This window comes from Lactuca saligna, chromosome 9 (genome assembly GCF_052625555.1).
Source record: "Lactuca saligna cultivar CGN05327 chromosome 9, ASM5262555v1, whole genome shotgun sequence".
Lineage (NCBI taxonomy): Eukaryota > Viridiplantae > Streptophyta > Magnoliopsida > Asterales > Asteraceae > Lactuca > Lactuca saligna.
The window spans coordinates 192854292-192869277 of NC_136425.1; the positions used below are offsets into that span (position 1 = coordinate 192854292).

The following is a 14986-nucleotide window of genomic DNA, read 5'->3' on the forward strand; positions in this document are numbered from 1 at the left end:
GATACTGATCTAACCGATCTCTAACATAACAACCATCCTAACTACTAGGATGTAATCAACAACATATCATGCAATAAACCCAGATGCAAATCCGATAAGGTTCGACATTGGTGCCTAAGACCCTATTAATATAGTGAGGACAACTCACCACTCAACTGTCGACTCGAAGTGATAAGCTCAAACTCTCAGATCACCGCCACAAACCCTACCACCTATATTCACCATAGAATCATGTTCATAAATTCCCAAAATTCCCCAGAAGTCAAGTAGTCAACCCTTGGTTAAAGTCAAAGTCAACGGTCAAGGTCAACAATCCATGTTGACCCGACTCGTCGAGTGCAGTCACCGACTCGTCGAGTCCTTCCAGAAATCGAGTAGTCGTGAAATCCCCCCACTGACTCATCAAGTTTCCTTACAACTCGCTGAGTTCATGCGTGTCCAATATCGGAAAAACCCTAGTTGACTTGCCGAGTCCATACAGAAGTCCTTGCACGACAATCTTCATCGGACTTGCCGAGTTGACCATACAACTCGCCGAGTCCCTTAAACCCTTTATCTATACAGGTGCTTTTTAAGCCATTTTAAGGTTCCATATTACAAATCCAGTTTCCTAAGGCATGTTTATCACGTAAAGCTGCAAAATTTACGTGCATGCAAGGCTCTAGAGACCCATAATCTCAAATCCAAGCTTGAAATGGTGTTTTACACCTAAGGAGAGATTCATACTTGCTAAAGTTGGAAGCTTTATGGACTTCGAGACCAAAGATAGTTTAGATCTGAAGTTGCAACTTCAGATTTTGGCTCATACCCAAGAATATCTTCCTAATATGCTAGAAAAGCCATAATCTTTAACCAAATGAGATCTAGAAGGAAATGAGGTCAAGGTAACGACTTGATACCTTCAAATGATGCTAACTGAGGTAGATTTCAGATCCACCAAAGTTCCTTGCTGCTAGCTACTTGATCTTCAAGTTGATCTCACTAAGATCCACCTTCCAAAGCTTAAAACACACAACAATGGAGCACAAACACATATTAGGGTTTGCTGGACTCTCAAGGGACTGTAAGGGGCTAAAAGAGGCTAATGATCCTTTAAATAGGGTGCAAAACCCTGAAAATTAGGGTTTCATCCTCCAGCTCCTACTCGTCGAGTCCTATCTTGGACTCGGCGAGTAGGTCACTAAAACACGTGGCCCAACCCGCTTCTACTAGACGAGTTAGAGCATCCAACTCGTCGAGTAGACATTGAAATTAAGAAAATAAAAGCCATAAAATTAATACCTGAAAATTGGGGCGTTACAGGTACTTTGGGGAAACTCACTAAGCTTTGGCTTACAATTTTTAGTTTATCATGATGATCGTGGGAAAGCAAAGGCGTGATCGTACACAACTTCTTGATTTATGTCACTGGGTCTTGGGAAAACTCTGATTTGAAATAATGCTTTTAAAACATTGACTCTTTTTGTAAACAATGTTGATTAATGGTTGATTTTGAAAATTTTAAATTTCTTTGAATTTTTGAATGTTACACCAAGAACATGTACACATATCTGAAAATCCATTGTGCTCAAATTTTTAACTTTTTTTTTTGTGTTGTCATATTTTTTTTTTGAACATGAGCACATTCTGAGTTGTTTAGTTTTTGAGTTCTTTAGCCCACGAACACAAACACATTTTCCCAGTTTTTTGAGTTGTTGAGATATTTCAAAATCGAACAAATGTCTGATAATCTTTTTGCATGTTATGAAATTTACACAATTTTCTAAGTTGTTCATATTCTTTGTAGATTTTTTTAAATTTGATGGGTTTTGATGTGTTAGATTTAGAAAGTGAAATGGTTTTTAAAACACACACACGCAAATCTTGACCGGAAAATTCATAATATTCACTAGAAAAGTTATGTTTGGCCGACAAATTCATCTTGATCGATTAAATCTACAATAGCTGGTAACAATAGTATATTTTGAACATTTTAGAAAATTGATGATGACCGAAAAAGATGAAGTTACTAAATATAAATTTGTGTTTTCCTTATTCTTCGAAGTATGTTGGTCAGAGTCTAAGAGAAAAGGACCGAAAATGTGACTAAATATGTATAAAAATTGGTTTAATGATAAACCGTGTTTATTTAATAACAAATATGAATTTAATGATATTTTTTTGAATACATAACCACCGATAATTTGGTGATCAAAATAGTATTTATTAAACAACAAATACAAATTTATTGATAAACCATAATTAAAAAAAAAAAACAAATTATATATAACAATAATAGTCTACTACATTATACAATCATTTTCCCAAATTTAATTAGTTCGTGATATTCCACCCATATTGGTATAAAAAAAGGTATAAATTAGCACGGTTAAAAACTATATTGCATGCCTGGACGGTACAAGTAGGTGGAGTATTTGTGCGCCGTTGGTCAACGCCACTCTCGCCCTGAAGATAAGTCTCAAGAAACACAGAATAATTGAAGGAGGAATTTTTTTGCAGAAAAGTGATGGTAGGGAGAGAAGTATAATACGGTTGATACAAGCACACCGACTCCGTTGGGCCAAGGGAATTCCGGAGGCAGTTCAGCAGCTCCGGCTATTGAAACTGCAACAAGATTTGATACAGGGAGTTTTGCTTGAGCAGGTGGGTTTTCTGATCTAGAATACTTTTTGAAGTCATTGGTGCGCCTTAATTGCTAAGAGCGAAGAACACAAATGTGGAGAGGCGATGATTCCCCTTACAGTTCCGAATGGTCATCCAAACCGTCCAATTTGCCACCTCCACCTGCATCGAGTAAGGAGACCGGATCATCGTCCCCAAAGGGACGACTTTGCCGTCAATTTACAATTGATGAGATTCGATCCGCCACCCAAAATTTCAAAGAAAGCTTGCTCATAGGGTCAGGTGGATTCGGGAAGTTGTACAAAGGCACAATCAAGAATGGAACAACAACCAGTATTGTGGCTGTTAAGCAGTGGAACCACGTTTTTAATCAAGGCTCCCAAGAGTTTCAGGCTGAAGTTCAATTAGTTTCTATGTTGCGACACCCTAACATAGTGTGTTTGATTGGATATTGTACCGATGACAAAGAGATGATCCTTGTTTACGAATATATGTCCAATGGAAGCCTTGAAGAGCACCTACACAAGCACAATACTCAATTATCTTGGTCGCAAAGGCTTCAGATATGTATTGATGTTGCACGTGCATTACAATACCTCCACAGTGGTAGTGGGCAAGAGGTCATACACGGCAATCTGACAAGCTCAGATATTTTGTTAGATAACCAGTGGGGAGCCAAAATCACAGACTTTGGATTGTCTAAAATAATCTCTTTCGATGACTGCTCTACCCATGTTAGTACTGCTGTTTCTGCCTTTTCAGGCACACTTGGGGATATTGATCCAGAATATATGGCAACAGGCAGACTAAGCAAGAAGTCTGATGTGTATTCCTTTGGAGTGGTTTTATTGGAAGTGCTATGCAGGAGGCGTGTAGTTGATACAAGTCTTAAAAAGGAACAGCAAGGACTGGTGAGATGGGCTCAAGACTGTGTGAGAAGAGGGAAACTAAAGCAGATCATAGATCCAAAGTTGAAGGGGCACATTTTACATACGTGCTTGAATGATTATGTGAAAATAGTGGAAGAGTGTTTGCGTGAAAGTCAAAATCAACGTGTTACAATGGATGAGGTTGTTTCTGGTCTTGAGTCTATATTGGCATTACAAGAGAGAAGTGATCATAATTCTATTCCCCAAATGGGTATAACCACATCTGATTGGAGGTTGGATAAGCAATTCTCCCATGGACAAAGAAACTCTGGTAAAGCCAAAACTCAATTATATTTTTCTGGTTGTGAATAAATTTATAATCCACCATCTATTTGTGCAAATATATGTATGTTTTTATTTGGTAAATCTAGTATGTTACTATGAAATGTACAGAAGATGAAAAACAAGTCAAAATTATAAGTATTTAGTTACATGATGTAGCATATAGTCTATATTGGCATTACAAGAGAGAAGTGATCATAATTATAAGTATGAGGTTGTTTCATAGTATTGTGGCCACACTCCTTAGCTCTTCGTATGCACTCTCTCTCCCAACCTTAAACCACTATATGCTACTGCATTTAGTCTATTATATAACCCTACTTCTGAATTACATCTTGGTTCTTCGAATGAGACACTGCTTTGGTTGAATTATGCATAGAGGGTTCGATTTTGTCAGAACTGTGTATGCTTAATTCTCTTTGGAGATTTTGTTCATTGAGCAGGGTTGTTTTGATCGAGCCGAGGAGGTGTAGATAATAAAAACTGTTGCATTGTTCTATCAGAAATCAAAATACACAATTTGAAGTTGACCTGATGAGATAAATGAATACAAGAGATAGAGATAAACTAATGGTTTTAGAATTATTTCCCTCTTATAAAGGAGAGAAAATGTAATTTATATTGGGTTGAATTTAGGTTTCCCAATACAAATGAAGACTAAACATATATTTATATATACACCTAAAGTGATAACTATAATATAGAGATAGAGATAAACTAATGTAATCAATCCTATACAAGTGTGAAGACTAAATATACATACAAGAGATGACTATTAGAATTTGATCATTTTATCGTAAAAAGAAGAAAAATAAAGAATAACAGTAACATGGGAACTTTAGATAGGGGCTTGTTTAAGCAGTATATATCATCTGACTTACCTCACTAACTAATGCCTCTATGTGTGTATATATAAACATATGTATGTATGTATGTATGTATGTATTTATCTTTAATGAGTATATTTTTGTTTGCAAAAAGATGCTAATATTGCTTTTCATTTCAGGGGGAAGCTACTTTAGCAAGGTGACAAGGCTTTTGTCTGCCAAATCCCTTTTGCATAAGGGAGATCATGGTCACATATCCAAACAGACCAATTCGCCACCTCTGTCTGCATCTAGTAAGGAGACCGGATTATTGTTTCCAAAGGGAGAAACTTGCCGGAGATTTACAATTTCTCAGATTCGATCCGCCACACAAGACTTCAACGAAAGCTTGGTGATAGGGAAAGGTGGATTCGGCAGTGTGTACAAAGGCACAATCAAGAATGGAACAACAACAACAACTACTGTGGCTGTTAAGAGGTGGAAGTCCACCTCATCCCAAGGTGTCCAAGAGTTTGAGACTGAAGTTTATTTACTTCCTTTGTTGCGACACCCTAACATAGTGTGTTTGATTGGATATTGTACCGATGCCAAAGAGATGATCCTTGTTTACGAATATATGTCCAATGGAAGCCTTGGAGACCATCTAAACAAGCGGAGCACTCCTTTATCTTGGTCACAAAGGCTCAAAATATGTCTTGAGGTTGCACGTGCATTAGTATACCTCCACAATGGGAGTAGTGGGCAAGAGGTCATATACAACAATGTGAAGAGCTCAGATATTTTGTTAGATAACCAGTGGGTAGCAAAAATCGCAGACTTTGGATTGTCTTTAATAATCCCTATTGATAACTACTCTACCCATGTTAGTACTGCCGTTGTAGGCACACTTGGGTATTTTGATCCAGAATATATGGTAACTGGCAGACTTAGTAAGAAGTCTGATGTGTATTCCTTTGGAGTGGTTCTACTGGAAGTGCTATGCAGGAGGCGTGCAATCGATTTAAGTCTTGATCAGGAACAAGTAGAATTGGTGAGATGGGCTCAAGACTGTTTGAGACTAGGGAAACTAGAGCAGATCATTGATCCAGATTTGAAGGGACACATTTCACTTAAATGCTTAAATGATTATGTAAGAATAGTGGAATGCTGTTTGCGTGATCGTCAAGAGCCACGTATTACAATGGCTGAGGTTCTTTTTGGTCTTGAGTCTATAATGGCATTACATGAGAGAACTGATCATAATTCAATTCACAAAATGGTTATAATAACTACATCTGATTGGAGGTTGCAGAAGTATTTTTTTTCATCCGGAGTGAACTCTGGTAAAGCCATACTTCTTCTGTATTGTCTGCTTGTTTTTGAATTTATAATTTACTGTTGGTGCATCAATTTGAGTGTATACATGCATTTCTTAGTAAATTTAGTTTGTTACACCTTCCTTTGTTAAAAGACGCTATTTTGCTTTTCAGGGGAAAGCTACTTTAGAGAGGTCAGAGAGCCGGAAAAGGATTTTAATGTTATATGGAAACCATATGAAATGACTCCAATGAGAAGTATCCGGTTCTCTGGTGAGGATTCTGATCAAGCTAGTGAGCCAGACGATGAAGTCATTGTTCAAGAGTTGTCATCTGGAGAAGAAACCATGAAGTCGTTGTATGAATTGATGCAGTTAGAGTATATACAACGAGCTGGTAGATTGATGACGATGACTGACTTTTTACACCTCATCTGGTTTTACCCTATGAAAAAAGAAGCGGAGGTCAACTTTGGGTCTCTTTTAGACAAGTTTTCCTCATTTAATAAGTATATTAGAAAGTTACAAGACTCTTCAAGGGATGAAGGCTACCTGTTGGAGATTCAAAAACTTCTTCAAGACATCGAAGAAGATTTAGATGATGCTGCTTTTGATATGGTGGCCTATTTACCAGAAGGCTTGCAAGTTCCTTTAGCAAGTTTTTGGTCAGGTATACCAGAAGTCCATGCGAGTGCAATTTCTTCAGCCACTCAACAAGCTATAAGTTGTATAAAAGATTTGAAAGTCAAGAAGCTTGGAACTGCAGGAAGTGGTGCTCTTGAAATAGCTGAAATATTAAAGGATTTGCCAGAGTTAAGAAGAGCCTTTGATATGGTGTTGTGTGTACATGTAAAACATGATAGCATCGAAGAGCTTATGAATGACATAGAAGAAGAGATACATCTGTGGAGGAAAAGAAGTTTGGAAACTGGTAGTAAAATAAACGTTCTCAATAAGTTCCCAAACTGCTTGTTATTCGTAGATTGCAGTGACACTTATATCGATTTGCATGACCCTGAGTTCAATCTTTCCAAATGGTTTGGAACAGTGCAGATAGTGATTACAAGTGGATCAAAAAATGCTTATTGCCCGGTGGATATAGAGATCAGAGTTGAGGATCATCTTCTACCCTGGATATTATTCTCTACAAATGTTGACCTAGAAACAGTGGGCAAGTACTCTGAAATTCAACAAATGGCAGCACAATTAATCGAAAAGTGCAATGGCCATTTACTTGCCATCATTTTACTTGCAAGGGCTTTGAGAGGCGTGGTTGATGTTGGTGTATGGGTACTTGCATTACACGAATTATCCTCACTCGAGAACCCTTCTTCATCATCATCCTCACTAGAGAAGCCTTCTTCATCTTCATCATCACAGATGGGTGTCACAAATGATGTCATGGTGAGGGTATTAAGATTCATTTGGTCTCGCATGGAATCCTTGTCTCAGAGGTGCATCGTACAATTCGCATCACACTACATAGGATCCAAAATAAAAAAGTCTTCTTTGATTAACAGTTGGACTAAAGATGGCCTGGTAAAAGGCGAACAAGAAGCAGAATCTGTCTTTGAAGATGTTATACGGTCTTTCCTTATAGAGCAAGTAGGGGGAAATTGTGTTAGAATGAGAAATGAGATTCGAGTTATTTTAGTTTCTTATTTTGTAGAGTCTCTACCTCGTGGATATGGACATTATCCTAAACAAGATGGTTCAGAACCAAACAAAATGTCAAACATTGAAGAGTCGGACGCCTGGGAAATCCATTTAAGTAATAACATAATATCCGAGCTTCCAAATAACCCCAACTGCCCCCTTCTTGTGAATTTGTTCTTGCACTTCAATCAAGATCTGACTGATATTCCTGTCACATTCTTCGATAACATGCCGAGCCTCCAAGTTCTAGATTTGTCCAGCACGAGCATAAAATGTTTGCCATCTTCCATTTCTAAGTTGACAGCTCTTGGGAAATTATTCATAAGAGACTGTGATCTTTTGATGGAACTACCACCTGAAATTGGAGCCCTTAAGAATCTCAAGGTATTTGATTCAGAAGGAACACAACTTGTATGCTTACCAGAGCAATTTGGGTTGCTAACCAAGTTGGAATGCTTGAAGTTTTCTTTGTACAAACAAAGCAACCAAAGTATGCAAATAATTCTTGCAGCAGTTTTATCAAAGCTCCTACGGCTAGGGGAACTAAGCATTTGTGTGGATCTGTATGGTGAACGGTGGGAAGATGAGGTCAAACTTATCATCAACATTTTGCCTAAATTTCGGAAATTGAAATCTCTGACATTGTATTTCCCAACCGCAGAACTTCTGAGCATATTTATGGAGACAAAGAGCTGGCGAAAGGTCCCAATTTACCAACATTTGTCGAATTTTGGTTTCATTGTTGGTCACATTCAACAACGCATGATATCCCGTGTCCCACTTGACCTTCATAGGACCTTTGTAAAACAGCCCAAGTGCTTCACATATACAAATGGCGAGGGGGACCTAGAAGCTATTTCCATGGCGCTTACAGATGTTGCTGCTCTTTTCTTGGACCGCCACTGGACTCTCCAGTCCCTGTCTGCCTTAGGACTGGCGGAGATGGAGAAGCTGAAATTCTGCCTGTTGTCGGAATGCAATGAGATGCTGCAGATTGTCAATGGACGCCATTTAGAAGATTTTTTCGTAAGACCAGTTCTTGGATCATTACAACATCTCTCAATTCATTACATGAAGAGTCTCCTTTGCATCTGGAATGGTCCAATTCATAGTCGGTGTCTGTCCAATCTAAAAACCTTGGCGATGCATTCATGCCCTGAGCTGAGGACCATTTTTACGCAGGGGTTGCTTGAAAGTCTCACTTGCTTGGAGTGCCTTATCGTTGAAGACTGCAGCACAATAAAAACCCTAGTAAGTTTGGAATCTCCCCAGTCTACATCAACTCCTTGTCTCCCAAGCTTAAAGAAGATATCACTTATCCACCTCCCAGAATTGTTGAGCATCTCTGGTAGTATAAGTATTGCCCCAAGATTAGAAAGTCTGGTCGTTTATGATTGCCCAAACCTTGAGAAACTATCCTACATGAAAGCATTTGATAATAATATCAAGGAAATTAAAGGAGAGAATGAATGGTGGGATGCATTGAAATGGTGCCAACCGGACTGGACCGGTGGTCGGCCTGATTATCTGGCTAGAGTTTTCATCCCGCTTGGAACAAATGGTGACATTATGGATGAACTAGCTGATGCTGTCAACATTCTCCCTCATTTAAGTGATTAGCGTTTTTTTTTTTTACCACAGGTGAAGTTTCCTATCTTGATATCTTAATTAAAATCAATTGATCTCATAAAGTGTATCATTCTTTATCATCTGAATCCTGATTTAATGTGTTAGGTATTAAGGAAGCGGGAACAGTGCAAGTGGACTCACGCCCTTGTGAATTTTATAAACGAAGTGTATATTAAAAGGTGTAAGTTGCATATGCCTATACTTGCTAGAATGAAATCATTTTCTTCCTACTGGCCTAGTCACAAGGGAAAAGGAAAGGGAAAAGTTTAAATTTATAGTACACTTGGAAAAATACTTTTGTATATGTTTTTGTAGTAATGAAACTATTGTTATATCTTATATGTTTACCCAATTGTTAGAAAATGTGATAGCTTTTTTATAAGTTGTGCAAACTTTGTTTCGTATTATATGATTTTTTTTGAAGAATTTGTAGATTATTTGTTACTTTATTATAGTTTGGTTTGTAGTCTTTTTAAAACAATGTGTGACATACAATGTAAATGGATCACATGCGTGTACTGGAAGTGAACCTATAGATTGCGGACCCAATAGTTTAAAAAAATTGTTGAACGAATTATTAATGAATTTATGGTGCGTTAGAATGCATATGCTTTCATAAAGAACTTGAAGGCGATATGGTGGAAACTCTAAGAGGAAGTACATTTTATAGGACAAGATTGAACAGGGAATTTTAAAATAGAGAGCACCATTCTTAAATTATTGACAAAATATACATATATGTATAAATTTATTGCCATATGATCATCTGCATTTTAAAAAAATTGGCAGCAAACCATTGTATTTGGAAGTTTAATATGGATAGAGTATTTATGCTTTAAAATGTGACTATGTTTTATGGTTTTTTCTCAGACTAGACTAATTATAAAAAAATTATAAATGATTTTATAACCTAACATTTATGATGAGAATGTAATCATATTTAAAAAATTAGACACTAGAAAATGAGGGATCTTATTTGAACCCTTAATGATGTAACCCTCATATAAATGTCCCATCAATGAGTTTATTTATCAATACCTTATGAAATTGGACTTGGACCAAATGTTTTATCCCTGGGTTTATTTATCAATACCCTATGAAATTAGAGTTGGACCAAATAAAGACAAAGTTAGTGAATTTTAGATGTTTAGTAGTTGATTGTCTTCTTGGTGGATGCAATGTTTTTAAGAAAGGGTTTATGTATTGCTTTATTGCTTCTAATAAGTATGTCTTTTTGTATGTATGATATTGAGGTTTGTTTGTATGTCTTTTGTATGGAACATGTGACGTCCCTTGTTTGCATTGTTCAAGTAAGAGAATGGAAAATGCAATTAATGTTTTAGAATGTGTAATGGAAAATAAAGAGGATGTTTGGGATTGCTTTTTAAATGACTTTATTTTTGACTTTTTCAAAAAATCAAAAAATTCAAATAGATGTTTTGCAATTAGAAAAATCCTTTTGAAACTAATTTTTTGCCAAGAAGAAAATAGTGGTTTCTCAAAAGTCAAGAAAGGATGTCTTTTTTGTGACTTTTAACCACTCAAAAGTAAAGAAATGCTAAAGCAAATATTTTTAAAAACAACTTTTGGTTTTTGCCCTCTCAAAAGCTAAAATAAAAAAGAACTTTTGAGGTCAAAAAGTAATCCGAAACACTACCTGTAATAAACTATTTGGTTTTAAGACTCATGCTTTTAAAGTATTTAACTTCAATTTGGTGGTTTTTAAGCATTTAACTTCTTGCTTCATTTCTGGGAAATGGGTTGAAACCCAAAACCCATGAGTAATGGGTTGAACCTAAAAAACCGAAAAATTGCCAAAACCGACTACAGAAACCGAGAAACCGAACCGAACAGAAACCGACCCTATTGGGTTCTGAAAAATAAAAACCAATAATTTGCGGGTTGGGTTAGGTTTGGGTCTAAAACCGATCCAAACCGACCCATGCACAACCCTACCAAACACCCCTAAAGACTACTTAGTTGATTTTCCATTCTCTTATATTCATATGTTAATGTCACAGTTGACGACAATTAGAGGTGACAAAAATTGACACGACACGAAACCCAACACAAGCTCGACACGAAATCCGACACAAATTCAACATGAAACCCGACACAAACTGTAACATCAAATTTTCAAGACCATAAATTTCGTTTTTAATTTAAAGATTCATAAAACACTGTAACGTCTCATTCCTGGTACGCATTTAATCGTAATTTGTTTATTTTCGTAGAGCTACTCGACGAGTTGGGAGCCCCAGACTCATCGAGTAGAAGCGAGACTAGACGTGGGTTTTAGCCATCTACTCGACTAGTTGAGAGCCCTCAACTCGGCGAGTAGGCCTACCAGAATGAAACCCTAATTTCGGGGTTTTGCACCCTATTTAAGCAACTTAATTCCCACCTTATGACCTCATTTCCAACCTCCAAGTCCCAAACCCTAATCTGTGACAACCTGAAATTTCCAAGCTTGTTTAATCAATTAAACCTATCAGTGTTAGACTCATTTTGCTTCCAGTTATCACTGTTTGGAACCTGTTTTGAGTGTTCTAACCCTAGTACATCAAAGGAATAAGAGATTGGAAATAGCAGCTTAAGTTCTTAACTGCCTGCAACCGTAATTCTCCTTAAAAGGGGAGTTTACGGTCAAGACCAATGAGTTTACGGTCATGGTGACCGTAAACCCATCCCTATATATATGACACTTAGCCATTTTCAATCACTTTTCACCATTTCAAGCCTAGAAATCAGATTCTCTCCAAAGGATCATAAACTTTTACCTCCAAATCTTCAAGAACAAGTAAGTGATTCCTTCTTTGGTTGTTAGATCCTTCCTAAATCCATGTTTCACTCTTGATTCATCCATGGATTTCATTTTTTGAGTCTAGATCTTCAAGATCCTCAAGAACACCTTAGTGTTTTGGGCCGAAAACACCCTTAATTGTCTTCAAATCGTAAGTATCATCCTCTTATACTTATATCTAGTTAGGATTCCTGTGTTTGGCCTTGAAATCATCACTTTTCCATGAACAAAAGGAGTTTACAGTCTAGTGTATCTCCTGAGACCGTAAACACATGGGACCGCGAACCCATGAAACCGTGAACCACTTGGACCGTGAACTGCTATGATCATACCTCTTTGACCATAAACTTTATAGGGTGGCCATATACCCTAGTTATGCAATCTTATGTGATTGTATTCCTCATAGTCGGAGCAAATTCCCCCAAATCAATTTGTCAATCCTGCAACAAGCAATAATAATTTATGATTTAATATAACTATAATAACTAATATTAGAAATAATAATATGATAGTTTAGTAAATAGTTAAGTTATTACATTATCTTGATCGATTTCTTGGATCATTGTATCCACTTCCATCATTATTAAAGAATGCAAAAGCAGAAAGCAAATTCTCCCCTCTCTCCAGGTTGTTAAGGTGAAGAGTTGCAGCAAGAAACTCACCATAATTTATGGTTCCACTGCTATCAATATCAGAAAAAAAAATTTAGTTAGAGTTGAATATAATACATTCAAATAAGAAACTTTCATCCATGAAAATCAAAATCAGTTGACCATTCTCTCTCTTAACTTATTTCAACATGCAAAATGGCCTAGGTACCTTTCCCCACAAGTCTATAGCAACTAACCTTTTAAGCATGTTTGTAATTTTGTTTCTTTAAGTCTCGCATATTCGGGTATTGTTTTAATTTTTTTATACTTATTTCAAACTGGAATCTCGAATGGGGCATTTGAAACAGATTTACAATATGGAGTCATAGAAACAGACTTACAATATGGAGTCATAGAAATAGAGGAAAAAATTTACCTGGGTAGAGTAGTCGACAGGTACCTTGACAGCTACATATCAATTACTCCTGACAATGATTGTAACTCTAATATACAGGATAGAATTGTTCGTGCCCCGATCAAATCACAGCAGAAACATCTCAATTCGGGAAAAAAGAAAAACAAAAATAACATTAATAGCATTTACTAATAGTTTCATATACTCAATTAGTTGTAGCAGCTTTTCATCCTTGAAATCAAACCCACATATGAATTTAAAATTAAAATACAAAAGAAAATAACGAAGATTAACCTACATATTCTAAATGAAGGACTTACCTGAAGAATAATGGCACCAAAAAGAGAAACTGGTGGACATGTTGAAGCAATATGTAGGATGAGATGCTTGTAGGGTAGCGTTGGCAAGTAAAACAACCAAATGTAAAAAAAAAGGAATTGTTACAATGAATCAAGATAAGCAGTTGTATGAGTTAAAGTTCAAATAGAACTTTCATCGAACACATGGAAGGCATACTAAAGCCCAAAAAAACCAACCTGAAGGATTAAGTAGAAAGAAATCGACAAACACGTCCAATAAATGAAATGAGAGGCAGAGGTGAACGTTTGTGTTTCTTTCATTCCCTATCAAAAAGCAACCCAAAAACCCCATCGATTTCTATCAAAAATAACAAAAAAAGAGAGAGAAAAGAAGAAGAATGGGGAAGGTTGCTGAAGAAGACCCCCCCTCCTCTACTGACCTGCTACAATCGGAGCAACAACTCCTCCTGCCGATGCTTCCACTCCTTTTCTTCTTCCATCGACCCAAAGTCGCTGAAACCCCATCCTGGTCGGTCCAATCGAGCCCAATGGTACGTTTTTTGGTCAACAACCACTGATGCTTGCTGCGATAGTTACAATCAAATGGAAATGTAACCTAACAGAGAGGCGAAAAAAGGAAGGCAAGCATAAGACCTCAAGATCCTGGCGGAAGATAATTTTCAGATTGGGTCAGTAAGTGGTAGAAGCGGTGGAGAGATCGAAGGTGTGGAGATGATTAACAACATTGGTGTTGTTCAGTGGAAGAAAAGTATTAGTGTAAGATAATGATTGGTAGAGGGTATCCCGTTGGTCTCCAACAGGGGGACGAAGAAGATGTCAATCGCGATAGTGGCGAAAACGTTTCCTGGTGCGGCAACGGTGGTCTGCTGAAATCTTCAATTAGGGATTATAGAAGAATGATGTCAAAGGGGGAGTCGACAGACTGGAAATCTTATTTCGGTGGCGGTGGGGTGGTGGGATTCTAGAAAAAATATGAATGAACACTATGGAAAAGGTAGAGATAAAGCATCGGACACGTATCGCTTTGGAAAACAGAAGGTGGACACGTATGTAAGCAGTGGAAAACAGGAGCACACGTAAACCCAATCTCTTAAATCCTCAGTCAGCAGGTTTTAATTTCCAAAAAAAAAAAGTTTGGTCCAATGAGATAAGGTGAAATATATGAGCAGAGTGTAACACCTGTTTATTTATTAAATAAATAAAGAAAGAAATGAAGGACTCATAGCCCTAAAATAAATAATTATGTATAAAAGGATGGTCTCGAAGAGCTAATCATCACCATTTTAGAAGTCGGGGGTTAAAAGTGTGAGTTTGAGACTCATTTTATAAATATTTATGAAGACAGAGGCTTTGTGGTAATTATTGGGAATTATTTTAAAAAGAAAAGAGGCATGGAGGGACTGATGTTGCCACTATGGCAAACTTTTAAAAGGAGTCGGGTATATAATCACATTATAAGTCAAACCCTAAACCAAAAACCCTCCCTTACACAGCAGCCGTCACCCCTCCCCCCTTGTACCTCCTAACTGTCGGTCGCCACCCCATTCTACCTAGCTTCTCCGATCGACCCAGGCCACCGAAGGACCGAGATGACCGGCGATGACCAACGCTGCAACGGA

The 14986-nt window shown here is 37.2% G+C and overlaps 1 protein-coding gene across 2 annotated transcripts; it reads left to right on the plus strand.

Annotated features, from left to right (window-relative positions):
- Positions 1–2396: 2396 nt before the first annotated feature.
- LOC145015166 (uncharacterized) lies at positions 2397–9602 on the plus strand. Of its 2 annotated transcripts, none has more exons than XM_078973614.1 (4): positions 2397–3822; positions 4840–5982; positions 6130–9251; positions 9345–9602. In XM_078973614.1, exons 1-3 carry the CDS (start codon positions 2715–2717, stop codon positions 9228–9230), a joined length of 5352 nt encoding a protein of 1783 aa, XP_078829740.1. In that variant the 5' UTR covers positions 2397–2714; the 3' UTR covers positions 9231–9251; positions 9345–9602. The 2 variants fall into 2 exon arrangements, with proteins under 2 accessions (XP_078829740.1, XP_078829741.1); XM_078973615.1 differs by lacking the exon at positions 9345–9602 and having other exon boundaries at positions 6130–8198; positions 8272–8412.
- The last annotated feature ends 5384 nt before the right edge of the window (positions 9603–14986 follow it).